This window comes from Mesoplodon bidens, assembly GCF_964165515.1.
Source record: "Mesoplodon bidens genome assembly, chromosome: Y".
Classification (NCBI taxonomy): Eukaryota; Metazoa; Chordata; class Mammalia; order Artiodactyla; family Ziphiidae; genus Mesoplodon; species Mesoplodon bidens.
The window spans coordinates 45,074,216-45,090,955 of NC_138180.1; the positions used below are offsets into that span (position 1 = coordinate 45,074,216).

General features: G+C 38.1%; 1 protein-coding gene across 1 annotated transcript in view; it reads right to left on the reverse strand.

Annotated features, from left to right (window-relative positions):
* Positions 1-16,740, reverse strand: part of LOC308609681 (serine/threonine-protein kinase Nek1-like) — a gene marked incomplete at its 3' end in the record, with an annotated part of 151,820 nt that overhangs the window by 18,810 nt on the left and 116,270 nt on the right. Inside the window, 4 exon segments of the mRNA XM_081223394.1 lie at positions 11,375-11,470; positions 12,049-12,126; positions 12,542-12,625; positions 13,049-13,132. Of these exon segments, the coding sequence (XP_081079520.1) occupies positions 11,375-11,470; positions 12,049-12,126; positions 12,542-12,625; positions 13,049-13,132 (342 nt within the window).

The following is a 16,740-nucleotide window of genomic DNA, read 5'->3' on the forward strand; positions in this document are numbered from 1 at the left end:
TTAACCAGACCTTGAGATAGAAGATAATAATGTATCTTTAAATTTGTCAAAAGAGAAAACATTAGATTGAGCCCTTAATTCAGAAAGATGACTGAATATGGTAAAACAACATAAAAATTAATCAAATTAAGAAAACAAAGTTTCATAGAATAAAAAACCATAAAACTTCAAAACAAAAAACAAATAGCCCAATTTTGTTACAAATTGATCACCTGGTTATGTCTAGAATACCTACTTCATTCTAACAGTTCTTCAAAATGTAAAGTTTAAAAAAAAATTAGGAATAAAACATTGACCTGAAAGTTTCATAAGTCAGGTTTAAGAAACAAAGTGCTTTAGAAGATTTTTTTTCCCTAGCTATTTTATCACCAGGTTAATAAATTCAAGACTTTTCCATACTGCTTATATTTCCACAAGATTTTTAATTATCACTGTAAAACTCCTTCTATTGTATCTGTCAGTTTTACTATTTGCTGAAAAATTAACCAGCAATGAATGCCACCTAATGACAAAACTAAAAATTTCACCAAATACTGAGGCCAGGTTTATAAATACATGGAATTATAAGTGTAGCTACTCTTGAAGTATAAATATAAATACTATTTCATCTCTATATGCTGAATAACTAGTAAGATTTTAATGTATATTAGAAAAATATTATTAAATGCCCTGATTTAATATTTTGAGTACAGAGCAACTTCACACATAATTTTATGTAGCCTAAAGATACATCTTGGCCAAATTTTAGCAAATTCATATTTAACTTCTCAAAACCTTGTCTTTGAAGTACCAAAAATATAAAAGTGTTTGTATCTGAATTTTTTTTCTGAACTAGTACTACTATAATGCATTTGTAAGTATGTCTAAGAATAGGAACATGCCAAGGTAGCCAGAAGGGTAAATAAGTGTGTCCACCCTGGTGGAGGCTTTATAGGCCAATGTGGCAGGTCTAAAGAACAGGACAAAGACAGAACACAAATGAAATACACAAGAAAGAGTCCAACGAAATACTCAAAATAGAGTCTCTGAATTTCCTTAATTCTATTTTTCACTGAATTTTAGATTACTAAATACACTGCTACTGTATTAAAAAACTGACCCTATCTTCCTTGTATGTTTTACTTACAATATGAGCATATACGCTGGCTGGGAAAAGCAACATTATTATTTGGGTGGAAAAACTCTATAATCACACATGAAAATCATTTTCCATTCTAAGTCCTATTTAGTACTACAATTTTTACCATTAAGTGTCCCAAAAAGAAAAATTTATAAAATTGGGTATACATGCCAAAGAATCAGAATAATTAAGACAGTGATTTTTACTGTTTGTTAGATCAAGTATACTCTTAAGAATCCAATGAAAGATGGTCTTACTGGGTAAAAATGCATCAACATACATAAAATCGAACCTTTAATGAACATTTCCGGGAGCGGAATAATGCTAAGCCCAACCTGAAGTACCGTGTTAGCCACTCCTGAGTTAAGAGTAGGAACAGACACGTAAGTCCCTATAATACATCTAGCTTGTGCTAAATTAGACTTCCTGTTCAAACAATTACTTGGTAAAATAACTTTTATCTACTCTTGTAGATTAAACTGGACCTAAGTACTTACACTGTGAAGGTTATTTTTCAAGGCAACATTGAGACACAGCAGCATTAGAGATGGATGAGGCAATGAAGGCCCCCAAACATTGAGGCAGTCCCCCAAACAGGCTAATTAACTGGCAGAGCTGAGACTAGACCCAGGTCTCCTGACTCCCAGTCTGCCGTTGTCCTCACCACTTCAGCACGCGTCCTCTGTGCATAGCTCTGCACAGCACGAGCCACAGAATTCCTGGTGAACTCACTGCTGCTGCTATTCACCAGGTCCCATGCAGAGCACGATACACAGTCAATCTGTTAAGGTTCTTTGGCTGAAAGCAACAGAAACTAACTCTGGAGGAAGAAGATGCGGGGGATGGAGTTGGAAGAGAGGAGGGGAGGGGGGAGAAGAGAGAACAGAGCTGTAGGCGGATCACAAAGCAAAGGGAAACCCTCCACGAGAAGAGAACAGGAGCCGGGGTAGCTGGCAGCAGAAGCTCCTGGCTTCACCAGGTTCTCTCGCTTGATTAAATCAACTCCAACTTCCAATCTGCTCAAACTTCACGCCCTGGAGAAGGTCCAGCTGGTCCACCTTAGGTCACCGGCCTGTCCCTCAGCTGGGAGAAGCCAGGGCACCTTGTTTGACGGTCTTTCCAAAAATGCACACAAGGAAATAATTCTCCCAAACGAAAGGGGGCTGCTTGCCTGTTGCACCTCAAAAGCCAGGCTCACTGCCACAGTTTAATTAATGTCACCACTGTTAAAACCTTTGTGAAAAAACATGAAGAAATACAAAGTTGTGCTGCACTAGGAACTAGTATTATCTATCAGGAATACAGCCATAAAACCTGTCATTTGTGTGCACTTTAGAACTATCTAAGACAGATGTACCATTAAAATTAAAAAAAACGTACATGGTTTAGAGAGCCAAGACTTCTAATGGAGCTTTGCCTGGACTCTACTATAAGCATGTGGTTGCTCGTGCAAGTGTACTGGTGGGTGTATGAGGTCTAGGGCAGCCTCTGGCAGAAGAGACCAGGCTCCAGCTGCCATCTGAGGAGTCAGAATTGCTACTGCGCACGTGTGCAGCTGCCCAGCAATAAAGGCCTTACGATAAGAATGCAGAGCACCTGCTCAAAGCCCAACCACCACTGGACACAGTGTAAAGTACACTTGCTAGAACATGACACCTAACAGTGCTTCCAGAGGTGCTCCCCTTCCCCTCTTCTAGCAACTGAGACCCCTCTGCTCCTGCTGCTTAGGGAAAGGCAGCTTGAGGTGAGGAAGACCATCAGAGGATTCCTCGGCATAAGTGGAATCCTGATTCTCTTTGATGTTCTTGAATCTTTTGATGTCAAACATATATTTCAGAGACCTCTCGAACTCTGCTAATATCCAGTGAGACTTGGCTCAGAGAGCATGATTCCAGAGTGACCTCAGGATGTGTCTATTTAGATGGATGAGATTAGATGGCAAGACTATAGAAGATTCTGAGGTAGCCAAGACGGAGAGTGTGTCCACCCTAGGGGAAGCTTATAGGCCTGTGTCCAAAGAATGGGACAAACACAGACATGAAATGCACAACAAAGAGTGAAATACACAACAAAGAGTGAAATGCAATAAAAGAGGAAGTCGTCATATTCAAAACATAGTCTCTGACCTAACCAAGGAGCAGACTTTCATCAACATGCTGCATGAATTGATGCGAAGAAGTGTGCAGACTGGGCACCAGGCTGTGACAGCTTACATGACCAGGGTCACAACCTCATCCAACGGGCAGGACAGTGAGGAACAAGCGATGGAAAGGAAGCCTGCTTGGGGAACTGTGCTTTAGAACACCATTTTACAAGATGTGTTCAAGACCACGTTTAAACATGCTTGTGGGCTACGTTTCAACCCACCAAGGGCAGATTTTGGGAAAGAAATATAATGACAAAGCTCATGCTTGTGTTCTCTGAGATATACTAACTTGAGTTGTTAGAAGCGTAACGTTCTAAATCACTAACGTGAGCGGTGCCTACATGACTGGGAGAAAAGGAAACATCTCCCAGTGATCAAGGTGCTATTCCAGGGTCCCACGTGCCAACCACAACATGAACGATGACACAGCCATTCGCTCCACCGTGTGTGAGGAACCATACAAGGTGTATATACAGGCAGCACAGTGAGGGCCTCGGCATGCACACTGAGGGGAGGGATGTGGAGCACTGACCCACCTCTAAGGCTCCAGGGTGTCACCATGCAGGCTGCTGTCAGCAAATGCTCTGAGGCTCCGTGTAGCTCTGCATGGTGGATCACACTCTTAAAATACGGCCAGTGTGCACTAAGCATCAGCTCCTCACTGTATTTAATGGCTACCTTACTCTCACAATCACCTTCATGTGCTATGCAGACGGCCAGAGTGGATTACTAAAGACTAAACTATAAACTAGGAGGGAGTGATGGCCCTTACAGCTTGTAACTGCGACCCTGCAGCCGAACACAAGGATGACAGCAGCAGGCTCAACCCAAGGAGAGCTGATTAAAAAGGATACACAGGCAGTTTTATACTGATTTACCCTGAGAGAAACTGCCCCACTGTGCAAATCAGCAAAGGACAAAGTGTTCCCTGGGCTCAAGAGAACAAAAGCAGACTGTTCCCCACTCCACTATACAGGGGCCACCAAAGGCAGGCTCACCCTCTTTTCCACATCAGGTAAGTCTGAAAGTATTTGGCTAAGAGGACAGATTACTAGCTCTGACTATGAAGATGAGATATTTCTACTTCTGACAAATGTGGTTGCTACAACGTTCTCTTGCAGAAGAGGCAATAAGTTAGCACAGCAATTATTTCATACTCACACCCTATGCATGCTATGTCTGAAACAAAGGAGAATAAAGGGGGAAATAGGCCAGAGCGCAGACAGAAGAAAAAAGAAATACAATCCTGCAGCCTGTGGAACAAAAACTACATTCACAGAAAGACAGACAAGATAAAAAGGCAGAGGGCTATGTACCAGATGAAGGAACAAGATAAACCCCCCCAAAAACAACTAAATGAAGTGGAGATAGGCAACCTTCCAGAAAAAAAATTCAGAATAATGATAGTGAAGATGACCCAGGACATTAGAAAAGGAATGCAGGCAAAGATCGAGAAGATGCAAGAAATGTTTAACAAACACCTAGAAGAATTAAAGAACAAAAATCTAGAAGAATTAAAGAATAAACAAACAGAGATGAACAATAACTGAAATGAAAAATACACTAGAAGGCATCAATAGCAGAATAACTGAGGCAGAAGAACGGATAAGTGACCTGGAAAACAGAATGGTAGAATTCACTGCCATGGAACAGAATAAAGAAAAAAGAATGAGAAGAAATAAAGACAGCCTAAGAGGCCTCTGGGACAACATTAAACGCAACAACATTCACACATTCACATTATAGGGGTCCTAGAAGGAGAAGAGAGAGAGAAAGGACCCAAGAAAATATTCGTAGAGATTATAATCGAAAACTTCCCTAACACAGGAAAGGAAATAGCCACCCAAGTCCAGAAAGCGCAGAGAGTGCCAGGCAGGATAAACCCAAGCAGAAACACGCTGAGACACACAGTAATCAAACTGACAAAAATTAAAGACAAAGAAAAATTACTGATAGCAACAAGGGAAAAATGACAACATACAAGGAACTCCCATAAGGTTAACAGCTGATTTCTCAGCAGAAACTCTACAAACCAGAAGGGAGTGCATGATATGCTTAAAGTGATGAAAGGGAAGAACCTACAACCAAGATTACTCTATCCAGCAAGGATCTCATTCAGATTCGATGGAGAAATAAAAAGCTTTACAGACAAGCAAAAGCTAAGAGAGTTCAGCACCACCAAGCGAGCTCTACAACAAATGCTAAAGTAACTTCTCTAAGTGGGAAACACAAGAGAAGAAAAGGGCCTACAAAAATAAACCCATAACAATTAAGAAAATGGAAATAGGAACATACATATTGATAATTACCTTAAATGTGAACAGATTAAATGCTCCCACCAAAAGACAAGGCTCGCTGAATGGATACAAAAATAAGACCCATATATATGCTGTCTACAAGAGACCCACTTCAGACCTAGGGACACATACAGACTGAAAGTGAGGGGATGGAAAAAGATATTCCATGCAAATGGAAATCAAAAGAAAGCTGGAGTAGCAATACTCGTATCAGATAAAATAGACTTTAAAATAAAGAATGTTACAAAAGACAAGGAAGGACACTACATATCAATCAAGGGATCAATCCAAGAAGATATAACAATTATAAATATATACACACCCAACACAGGAGCACCTCAATACATAAGGCAACTGCTAACAGCTATAAAAGAGGAAATCAACAGTAACACAACAGTAGTGGGGGACTTTAACACCTTACTTACACCAATAGATCATCCAAACAGAAAATCAATAAGGAAACACAAGCTTTAAATGACACGTTAGACCAGATAGGTTTTATTCATATTTATAGGACATTCCATCTAAAAACAACATATTGCACTTTCTTCTCAAGTGCACATGGAACATTCTCCAAGATAGACCCCATCTTCGGTCACAAATCAAGCCTCAGTAAATTTAAGAAAACTGAAAATATATCAAGCATCTTTTCTGAATACAAGCTACGAGATTAGAAATCAATTACAGGGAAAAAAAAAGTAAAAAGCACAAACACACGGAGGCTAAACAATACGTTACTAAATAACCAAGAGATCACTGAAGAAATCAAAGAGGAAATCAAAAAATACCTAGAGACAAATGATAATGAAAACACGACAATTCAAAACCTATGGGATGCAGCAAAAGCAGTTCTAAGAGGGAAGTTTATAGCAATACAAACCTACCTCAAGAAACAAAAAACATCTGTCTATAACCTTACACCTAAAGGAACTAGAGAAAGAAGAACAAACAAAACCCAAATTTAGCAGAAGGAAAGAAATCATAAAGATCAGAGCAGAAATAAATGAAAAAGAAATGAAGGAAACAATAGCAAAGATCAATAAAACTAAAAGCTGGTTCTTTGAGAAGATAAACAAAATTGATAAACCATTAGCCAGACCCATCAAGAAAAAGAGGGAGAGGACTCAAATCAATAAAATTACAAATGAAAAAGAAGAAGTTACAACGGACACCACAGAAATACAAAGCATCCTAAGAGACTACTATAAGCAATTCTATACCAATAAAATGGACAACCTGGAAGAAATGGACAAATCCTTAGAAAGGTATAACCTTCTAAGACTGAACCAGGAAGAAACAGAAAATATGAACAGACCAATCACAAGTAATGAAGTTGAAACTGTGATTAAAAATCTTCCAACAAACAGAAGCCCAGGACCAGATGGCTTCACAGGTGAAGTCTAGCAAACATTTAGAGAAGAGCTAGCACCCATCCTTCTCAACTCTTCCAGAAAATTGCAGAGGAAGGAACACTCCCAAACTCATTCTATGAGGCCACCATCACCATGATACAAAAACCAGACAAAGACACTACAAAAAAGGAATATTACACACCAATATCACTGGTGATTACAGATGCAAAAATCCTCAACAAAATACTAGCAAACAGAATCCAACAACATATTCAAAGGATCATACACCATTATCAAGTGGGATTTATCCCAGGGATGCAAGGATTCTTCAATATATGCAAATCAATCAATGTGATACACCAAATTAACAAATTGAAGAATAAAAACCATATGATCATCTCAATAGATGCAGAAAAAGTTTTTGACAAAATTCAACACCCATTTATGATAAAAAATCTCCAGAAAGTGGGCAAAGAGGGAAGCTACCTCAACATAATGAAGGCCATATACGACAAACCCACAGCCAACATTCTCAATGATGAAAAACTGAAAGCATTTCCTCTAAGATCAGGAACAAGACAAGAATGTCCACTCTCTCCACTATGATTCAACATAGTTTTGGAAGTGCTAGCCATGGCAATCAGAGAAGAAAAGTAAATAAAAGAAATAAAATAAAAGGAATACAAATTGGAAAAGAAGAAGTAAAACTGTCACTGTTGGCAGATGACATGATACTATACACAGAGAATCCTAAAGATGCCACCAGAAAACTACTAGAGCTCATCAATGAATTTGGTAGTTCCAGGATACAAAATTAATGCACAGAAATCTCTTGCATTCCTATACACTAATGATGAAAAATCTGAAAGAGAAATTAAGGAAACCCTCCCATTTACCACTGACTGCAACAAAAAGAATAAAATACCTAGGAATATACCTACCTAGGGAGACAAAAGACCTGTATGCAGAAAACTATAAGACACTGGTGAAAGAAATTAAAGATGATACAAGTAGGTGGAGAGATATACCATTTTCTTGGATTGGAAGAATCAATATTGTGAAAATGACTATACTACCCAAAGCAATCTACAGATTCAATGCAAGCCCTATCAAATTACCAACGGCATTTTTTACTGAACTAGAACAAAAAATCTTAAAATTTGTATGGAGACACAAAAGACCCCGAATAGCCAAAGCAGTCTTGAGGGGAAATAAACGGAGCCGGAAGAATCAGACTCCCTGACTTCAGACTATATTACAAAGCTACAGTAATCAAGACAATATGGTACTGGCACAAAAAGAGAAATATAGATCAATGGAACAGGATAGAAAGCCCAGAGATAAACCCACACACCTATGGTCAACTAATCTATGACAAAGGAGGCAAGTATATACAAAGGAGAAAAGACAGCCTCCTCAATAAGTGGTACTGGGAAAACTGGACAGCTACGTGTAAAAGAATGAAATTAGAACACTCCCTATTACCATACATAAAAATAAACTCAAAATGGATTAGAGACCTAAGTGTTAGGCCGGACAGTATAAAACTCTTAGAGGAAAACATAGGAAGAACATGCTTTGACATAAATCACAGCAAGATCATTTTTGATCCACCTCCTAGAGTAATAGAAATAAAGACAAAAATAAACAAATGGGACCTAATGAAACTTAAAAGCTTTTGCAAAGCAAACTAGAAACAAGACAAAAAGACAACCCTCAGAATGGGAGAAAATATTTGCAAACGAATTAACAGGCAAAGAATTAATCTCCAAAATATATAAACAGCTCAAGCAGTTCAATATTAAAAAAAAAACAACCCAATCCAAAAATGTGCAGAAGACCTAAATAGGCATTTCTCCAAGGAAGACATACAGATGGCCAAGAAGCAAATGAAAAGCTGCTCAACATCACTAATTATTAGAGAAATGTAAATCAGAATCACAATGAGGTATCACCTCACACCAGTTAGAATGGGCATCATCAGAAAATCTATAAACAATAAATGCTGGAGAGGGTTGGAGAAAGGGAATTCTCTTGCACTGTTGGCGGGAATGTAAATTGATACAGCCACTATGGAGAACAGTATGCAGGTTCCTTAAAAAACTAAAAATAGAATTACCATATGATCCAGCAATCCCACTACTGGGCATATACTCAGAGAAAATCATAATTCAAAAAGACACATGCACCGCAATGTTCATTGCAGCACTATTTACAATAGCCAGGTCATGGAAGCAACCTAAATGCCCAGCGACAGACGAATGGATAAAGAAGATGTGGTACATATATACAATGGAATATTACTCAGCCATAAAAAGGAATGAAACTGGGTCATTTGTAGAGACATGGATGGACCTAGAGACTGTCATACAGAGTGAAGTAAGTCAGAAAGAGAAAAACAAATATGGTATATTAACGCATATATGGAGAACCTAGAAAAATGGTACAGATGAACTGGTCTGCAGGGCAGAAATAGAGACACAGATGTAGAGAACAAATGTATGGACACCAAGGGGGGAAAGTGGTGGGGGTGGTGTTGGGATGAATTGGGAGATTGGGATTGACATATATACACTAATATGTATAAAATGGATAAGTAATAAGAACCTGCTATATACAAAAATTTAAAAAATGAAATTAAAAAATTCACAAAAAAAAGAAAGGGGGAAGTAAAAAACACTAGAATTAAAACATGATTTAAACAGCATAACAATCTGAAGCTAGGTAAGACTGGGAGCAGTAGGCCGGAAGATAAGTACCAGATAATAGTAATTATGATTTGGGAGGAAGATGAGATACCCTGTGACAGTTATTGTCTCATAGTCAAGACTTGTTCATGATGTGGCAAACAAGATGAGAGTTCTCCACTATTGGACTCCGGAAACTACAGAGAAAAACGTTAAGTAGCGGAGGGTGGAGAAATCAAAATTGCTGGGAGGAGAAAACGGAAGGGAACTATCAAAAAACCCTTAGACTTATTCTGATTTCTGGAGTTGTGTCCCTTTCACTCATGCTTCATAGCTAAATGGTTCTTTTTCGTTAGGAATACGGTAAGAGAATCTCCCGGTATATGACATCAACGGGTGGATTCAGAAGAAACACAATCATATTAAGAGATAACATAAAAGACATCTGATAAAATGCCAAAACACAAGTCTGATAAAAACTGTAAAACCCAGACATAAAATTATATTCCTTACTATTTTACCATACATAACAGAGAAATGACTAAAGTATTTCCATTAAAGACAGGAACAAAAGTATTATCCCTATTACTACTTAACTCTGTCCTAGAAGATCTGGCCAATGCAGTAAGAATAAAGTGGTAATAAAAGGCAAAACTTAAAGAAAGCAGGGAAGTTAGGCGTACCGCCTATGAATACTAACACTTCGATACCTGACGGGCACAGGTTCCTATCCCAATTCCACACTTCCTGAAAATGTGACCTCATCTAATTGTTTTATCTTTCTTTATCTGCTTTGTAAAGTCGTAAAGAGTAAGCGAAGCGATCCATGGGCAGTGGTTATAATCTGCCTTGCATACAATAAACACTTATGAACTGTAACAATTACTGTTACGATGTATATCATGACTGCTGGTCAGTGATACTGTTGCATGCTGAAACCCCTCAAAATTGGTAAAACAGGCACACTCACTGAATAAGAGATAAGCAAAACCCAACAATTTCTCCAAATATCAGCACTATTCTGTTAGAAAAAAACAAACGTTTAAAAGCAGAAATGGAATTATAAACCATCAAGAAATGAGCTTTACAAGAAATATAACAAGTATGAGTTAAAAATGATCAAAATTATGTAAGAGATATGAAAGATACAAGTAAATGTAGATATTTAACATGCTTCTGGATAAAGACTATTATAAACACGTCAGTTCTTCTTAAGTTAATTTGTAGGTTTAAGGTAGTATGATCAAAATCCCAACAGGATTTAAGAAAAGAAAAAACATTACACTAAACTGTACTCTCAGAGAAAAAGAGAGCAAATAAGTAAGAAAAACAAATGAAAAAGAAGAGTGAAGGGGAAATGAGGGAAGAACTCTTCCAAGAATTAAATATATTCTAAACCCATAATTACAAGCACAACAGGGCCCTGGGGAACAGACGTGGACTCATCCTCCAGGACACACAGGCGCCTAGTCTCTCACAGGCAGCATTGCAGATCAGGGGCAGAAGAAATGTTGCAGGTATTAAGTGATGCTGGCACTTTGATTAGCTACTTGGCAATAATAAAGACTAAATAAAACACATTGAGTTCTCCCCTCAAATCAAACCCCAAAATAACTTCCATATGGATCATCCTTAAATGATGACAGAGACAGAGAGATGCAGGGGAAATGAACGAGAGGGAGAAAATAGGACCACAGAACTGTAAGGCTGGTGCAGCACCCAGTGAAAGCGGGCGGGCAGGAGCCCGGCAGGACGACAGGGGCAAGGCTCACATGCTCATCCCACAGCTTCTTCTCTCTCTCGTACGCCTCCTTCCTCCTGTGTTCTAGCTGCTCCTTCAGCACAGCTAACCAGGCGCTCATCTGGGCCTGGAAATGAAGACAATCAGCACAGCTAGTGCCAGAAAGAAAGGCGCGGGGTTTGCCTGTTTGTTGTTCCAGGTCTATAAAAATATTTCCTTATTAGCCAAAGAAGAAGTGGGTGTGTGTGGTTCCAGAACACAAATGTAAGCTGCATGCCCAGCACCTAAACGGGCTGCCAACACACAGCAGCTGCTCATTAAGTATTTCTGGAATGAAAATAAATGCAGGTACAGTCAAATGGAAATAAAAATTAAAAAATTTACAACTATGACTACTATACACAATCTTGTCTTCACAGAAATGGAGATCATGTTTTTCACTTTTAGGGTTACCATTTTCTCTTCTTAAGGTTACTTGTGTGATAGTTTCATGTATTTACGCTGTGGCTTCATCAGATTGCTCTCCATAAATATGACATGAAGAGAAAAACGTGATTTTTCAGAAATGGAAAAGAGAGGGATAAAAGGGAAAGAAAAGTTAAGGCAAGAGAATAAGTTGGTTTATTACAAAAGACTTAAGAACACAACTTTCTATCTTGGGTTTCCATTTCCTCTAGGAAAACCTGCATCACTTCCAGTACACACCTTCAGCGCTTCCACTTTCTTACGCCTCATGTCAGCCTCCTCACTTCCTTCCTGTCCTTCGGAGCTGTCAGCTTCTTTCTACAAAATAAGTAGTGAGCAGACCACTTAGGATAGAAGCGCAAACTCACTGTAGACTTCACATGAATAAACTAACATCTAAAAATGAAAAATGGCAAGTCTTTCACAGCTGCAACTGAACGCTCCACAACCGTCAACTCCTATGGACACTGAGAAAAAAGACAGAAACGGATATAAAATGTACCATTTTATATGTCCATGGGTACCACTCACACTTTCCTCTCAGGATCCCCCCAGAACAAAAGGTCTTATCAATTTTAAGTCATATAAATAAGATATGCTGTATCACTATGTATAGTTTTCTGGTCTTTGACTTTCACCGTCTTCATCAGACTTTATTTTGTGTTAGTGGCACATAATCTCAGTGTATTATAATGTCATTCAATTACTTTTTGAAAAAGAGATTTTCAACTGCCTTTTCACCACGAAGCTTGGCTCTAATCCGTTGGCGCTCATTGAAATTCTGCAGTCTTATTTGTCTCAACCTTGCCAGATAAACCTACAAAGAGAAAAAAACCCGCAACATTTTAATTTAAAAGAAAAACTACCGTTTTCATTGCTATAATGTTTTTTATTTAAAGAAAGATGTTAATGTGAATATAAGAAATAAAAGTTTTGAAATCTGGTTAATGGCAATGTAATATTAGCTTTCAAGTGTTTAATCTAGATCAATTTGTTTCTGAAAAGAAAAACAACACAATAACACATTTTTAATTTTATCAAAAGAAAAGAAATTGAACTCAGAATTCTGAATAACAGTTATGGGACAACATTATGACACAGTATGTCAGTCAAAATATATTAACAGGTCCCTACAGACCTAAAGATCGTCCAGTCATTGTTAGGAATTTAAACCATGCAGGAAAGGAAGGCAATCAACTCCAAGTGACGGCGTGAGGCAGCGAGCACGCAGGAGGTGTACCTCTTCCTCTTTGCTTTTCGGCTTCCCTCCTCGTGAAGAGCTGCGCCTGCCTTCGAACAGAGCTGCCAGCTTGTGCAGGGTGCCCTGTGCATCATTTAATGTCCTAATGTTAACAAACGACTAAGGCTACAGCAGCATCTTACCAAGGGACCACTCGGCGCCACTACTTCTGGTGGCAAATACTGATCATGTCTAAATGATTAGCTGATAAACTGATAAAAGATGCTGGCATTCACCTTTGGTGATTTAACCAACACATTCAGTGAGAACAGAAGGAAGCAATTAAACCCCAAATATAATTGTTCAAATAGAGACCAGCTACCTTTTTATTAGCCATTTGAGTCAACAGGTTTTTTAAAACTGCTTTGGAGGTTAGCTAAACCCCAAATCAAAATCTTCCTCTGTAAAGGCCCATCATTTCTAAATGTTCACTTACATAGTAAACACACATGCACACACACATGCACATGCACACGACAGGGAATAACATGAGCTCCAACTCCCTGCACCTGGGCACGCCCTGGTCCTGGACTGCAAACGACCCACCAAACCACACGCTGACTAACATGGTTTATCACAAGCATGGATGATCTCATTAGAAATTACTCATAATTCCCTACTTTCTCTTCCTGTGGCACCAGCTGTGGTTCAAGAGCTTCCCAACTGAAAAATCCTCGTCCCACTTCCCCTTCTCACATCTTTCTGTTGGCTTGCTGAATGCGTACTTTTTATATTTCCCTGCTTTCCATTTATTTTAAATATGCTACACTCTGTGTTCTGATCCCACTGTGACTCTGAAAATCTTTCAAGGCTACCAATGCCCTCCAAGTTCATAATTCAAACGGACACTTTTGAGCAAATTTTGCAATGAACATTTCCATTGGAAATTAGTTTTCATTGAATCCATTTAGCTTATGTCAGTATTTTTTTCTCTCATAAAAATCATATGTTCACTGTTGAAAACGTATGAAACAAAGAAAATACAAATCATTTGTAATTCTACCATCTGAGGAACTTACAGCTTCAGTGTTCTCCTCCAGATTTCCTTCTATGCCTATGTAGGAATTCAACCATTTTAGTTTGAAATATTATAGATAACAACAGAAAGGTGAGAAGTAATGTACAGGGAGGTCCCATGTACCCTTCATCCACCCTCTCCAACTGTATCGTCCTGCATAACTGTGGTACCTATCCACACTGGGAAGCTGGCACTGCACGAACCAGAGATTTCACCAGTTACAAGTGCTCATGTTTCTGCATCTGCATCAGTACAATTTTATCACACGTGTAGCCTTATGTGACCACCATCAAATCAAGATACTTAACTGTACCATTACTGTGTCACTTGATAGCCACATTCACTGCTCCCATCTCTGCCCGTCAACTACCAATCTGTTCTCCATGTCTACAATTATATTTCACAAGTTATATATATATATATATATATACATATGTATATATGTATATATATATATATGTATATGTATGGAATCGCACAGTATGCATCCTCTGAGGTTGACTGTTTTCACTTGGTATTACTTCCTCGCAGTCCATCCAAGACACTGTATGCATGACTGAATGGCCTGTTCCATCCCAGTGCTTAGCAGCAGACTATGGTATGGAAGTACCATAATTTGTTCATTCATTCACCCTCTGAAGGGCATTGGGGTTTCACAGTTTTGGCTATTAAGAACAAAGTTGCTAAGAACATGCATGTAATAAATTTCTTAGTGAAAATAAGTTTTCTCTTCTCTGGGACAAATGCCCAAGAGCAGCATTACCTGCTCTTGGTGTTACAGATCCATTTGTAGTTTAAAAAGGGACTGCCAAACAGTTTTGCAAAGTGGCTGTATCATTTAACATCCCTACTAGCAATGCTATGGTCACCCACTTTTTCCACATGCTCACCAGCATTTGGTTTCATCACAATTTTTATTTGCACCATTCTGATGGATGGGTGGTGATATATTATTGCGGTTTTAATTTGCATTCCCCAAGGCTGATGATGTTGAACATCTTTTCATGGGTTTATCTGCCATCTGTGTCTGTGTCTGCCATTCATCCTCTTCAATGAAATGTTTAGACTGTCTTTTGCCCATTTTCTAACTGGACTCTTCGTGTTTTTAATGTTGAGTTTTGGTGGGTTTTTATATGTTCTAGATACAAGTCCTCTGTTAAACATAGGGTTTACAAATATTTTCCCCCAAACTGTAACTTGTATATTCTTCCTCTTAACAGAGTCTTTTGCAGAGCAAAAGTTTTAAATTCTCATGAAGTCCAATTTATCAAGTTTTTCTTTTATGGATTGTGCTTTTGGTGTTAAGTCTAAGCACTCTTCGTCTAGTCCTAGGTCTTGAAAATTTCTTTTTTCTCTAAGTTTTACAATTTTATGTTTTACATTAGAGTTCATGATCTGTATTGAGTTACTTATTTTAGGTGTGAGGTTTAGGTCAAGGTTCATATTTTTGCCTACAGATGGATGTCCAATTTCTCCAGCACTAATACTGAAAAGGCAATCCCTCCTCCACTGAACTGCTTTTGCTTCTTTGTCAAGAATTAGGGCATATTGGTGTGAATTTACTTCTGGGTTCCTCACACTGCTCCACTGACCTATGTGCCCGTCCTTCCACTAGCACTATACTGCTTCGATCACTGCAGCTACAAGCAAGCTGTGACACCAGGAAGAGTCATTCTTCCCACTTCAGTCTTCTTCAGAATTGTCTGGCTATTTTAAGGCGTTTCTCTGTCTACATAAATTTTAGAATAAGCTTGTCTATAAAAAAATGTTTCTGAGGTTTTATGAAGAATTACATTATTAGTAAAACAATTTAAGAATACTTGCCATTTTCATTACCTTGACTCTTCCAATTAATGAATGTGGTATGATTCTCCAAATATTTAAATCTTCAATTTCATCAAGATTTTGTCATTTTAATTGCACAAATCCTGCATGTTTTATTATACTTTTTTTCATTTTCTTTGGAGCAATTGTAAATGGCATTGCATTTTTAAAAATGTTTCCACTTGTTCATTGTCAACGTATAGAAATCAGTTGATTTTTGTGAAATGACCTTATACTTTTATAACTATAATAAATTCATTTTTTAGTTCTACGAGTGTTTTGGTAGAATCCTTCAGATATTCTATGCAGAAAATCATGTCAACTGGAAATAGCAATAGTTTCATTCCTTCTTTTCAAGTCTGTATGCCTTTTCTTTTTCTTTTCTTACTGCAGTAACCAAAACTGCCAGCAGTATGTTGATTAACAGTGGTGAGAGCTAACTTCTTTGTCCTTTTCCAGACTGTAGAGGGAGAGCATTCAGTCCTCTACCTGTAAGTATTAAGTTAGGTGTAAGTTTGTTTATAGATGCCTATTATGAGCTTGAGGACATCCCCCTTGCTTTCTACTTACTGAGAGTTTTTATTTATTATGATGTTGAATTCTGTCAAAACATTTTCTGCATCCATTGTTATGATCACATGATTTTTCTTCTTTAGCCTGTTGATATGGTGGATCTCATTCATTTACTAATAGTGAAACAGACTTGGGTTTCCAGACTAAATCCCACTTGGTTGTGGTTGGATTCAATTTGCTAAAATTTGTTGAGAATTTTTGCATTTAAGTTAATGAAATATTAGTCTGTGGTTTTCTTTTTTGTGCTGTATTTGTCCAGTTTTGGTATCACGGATAT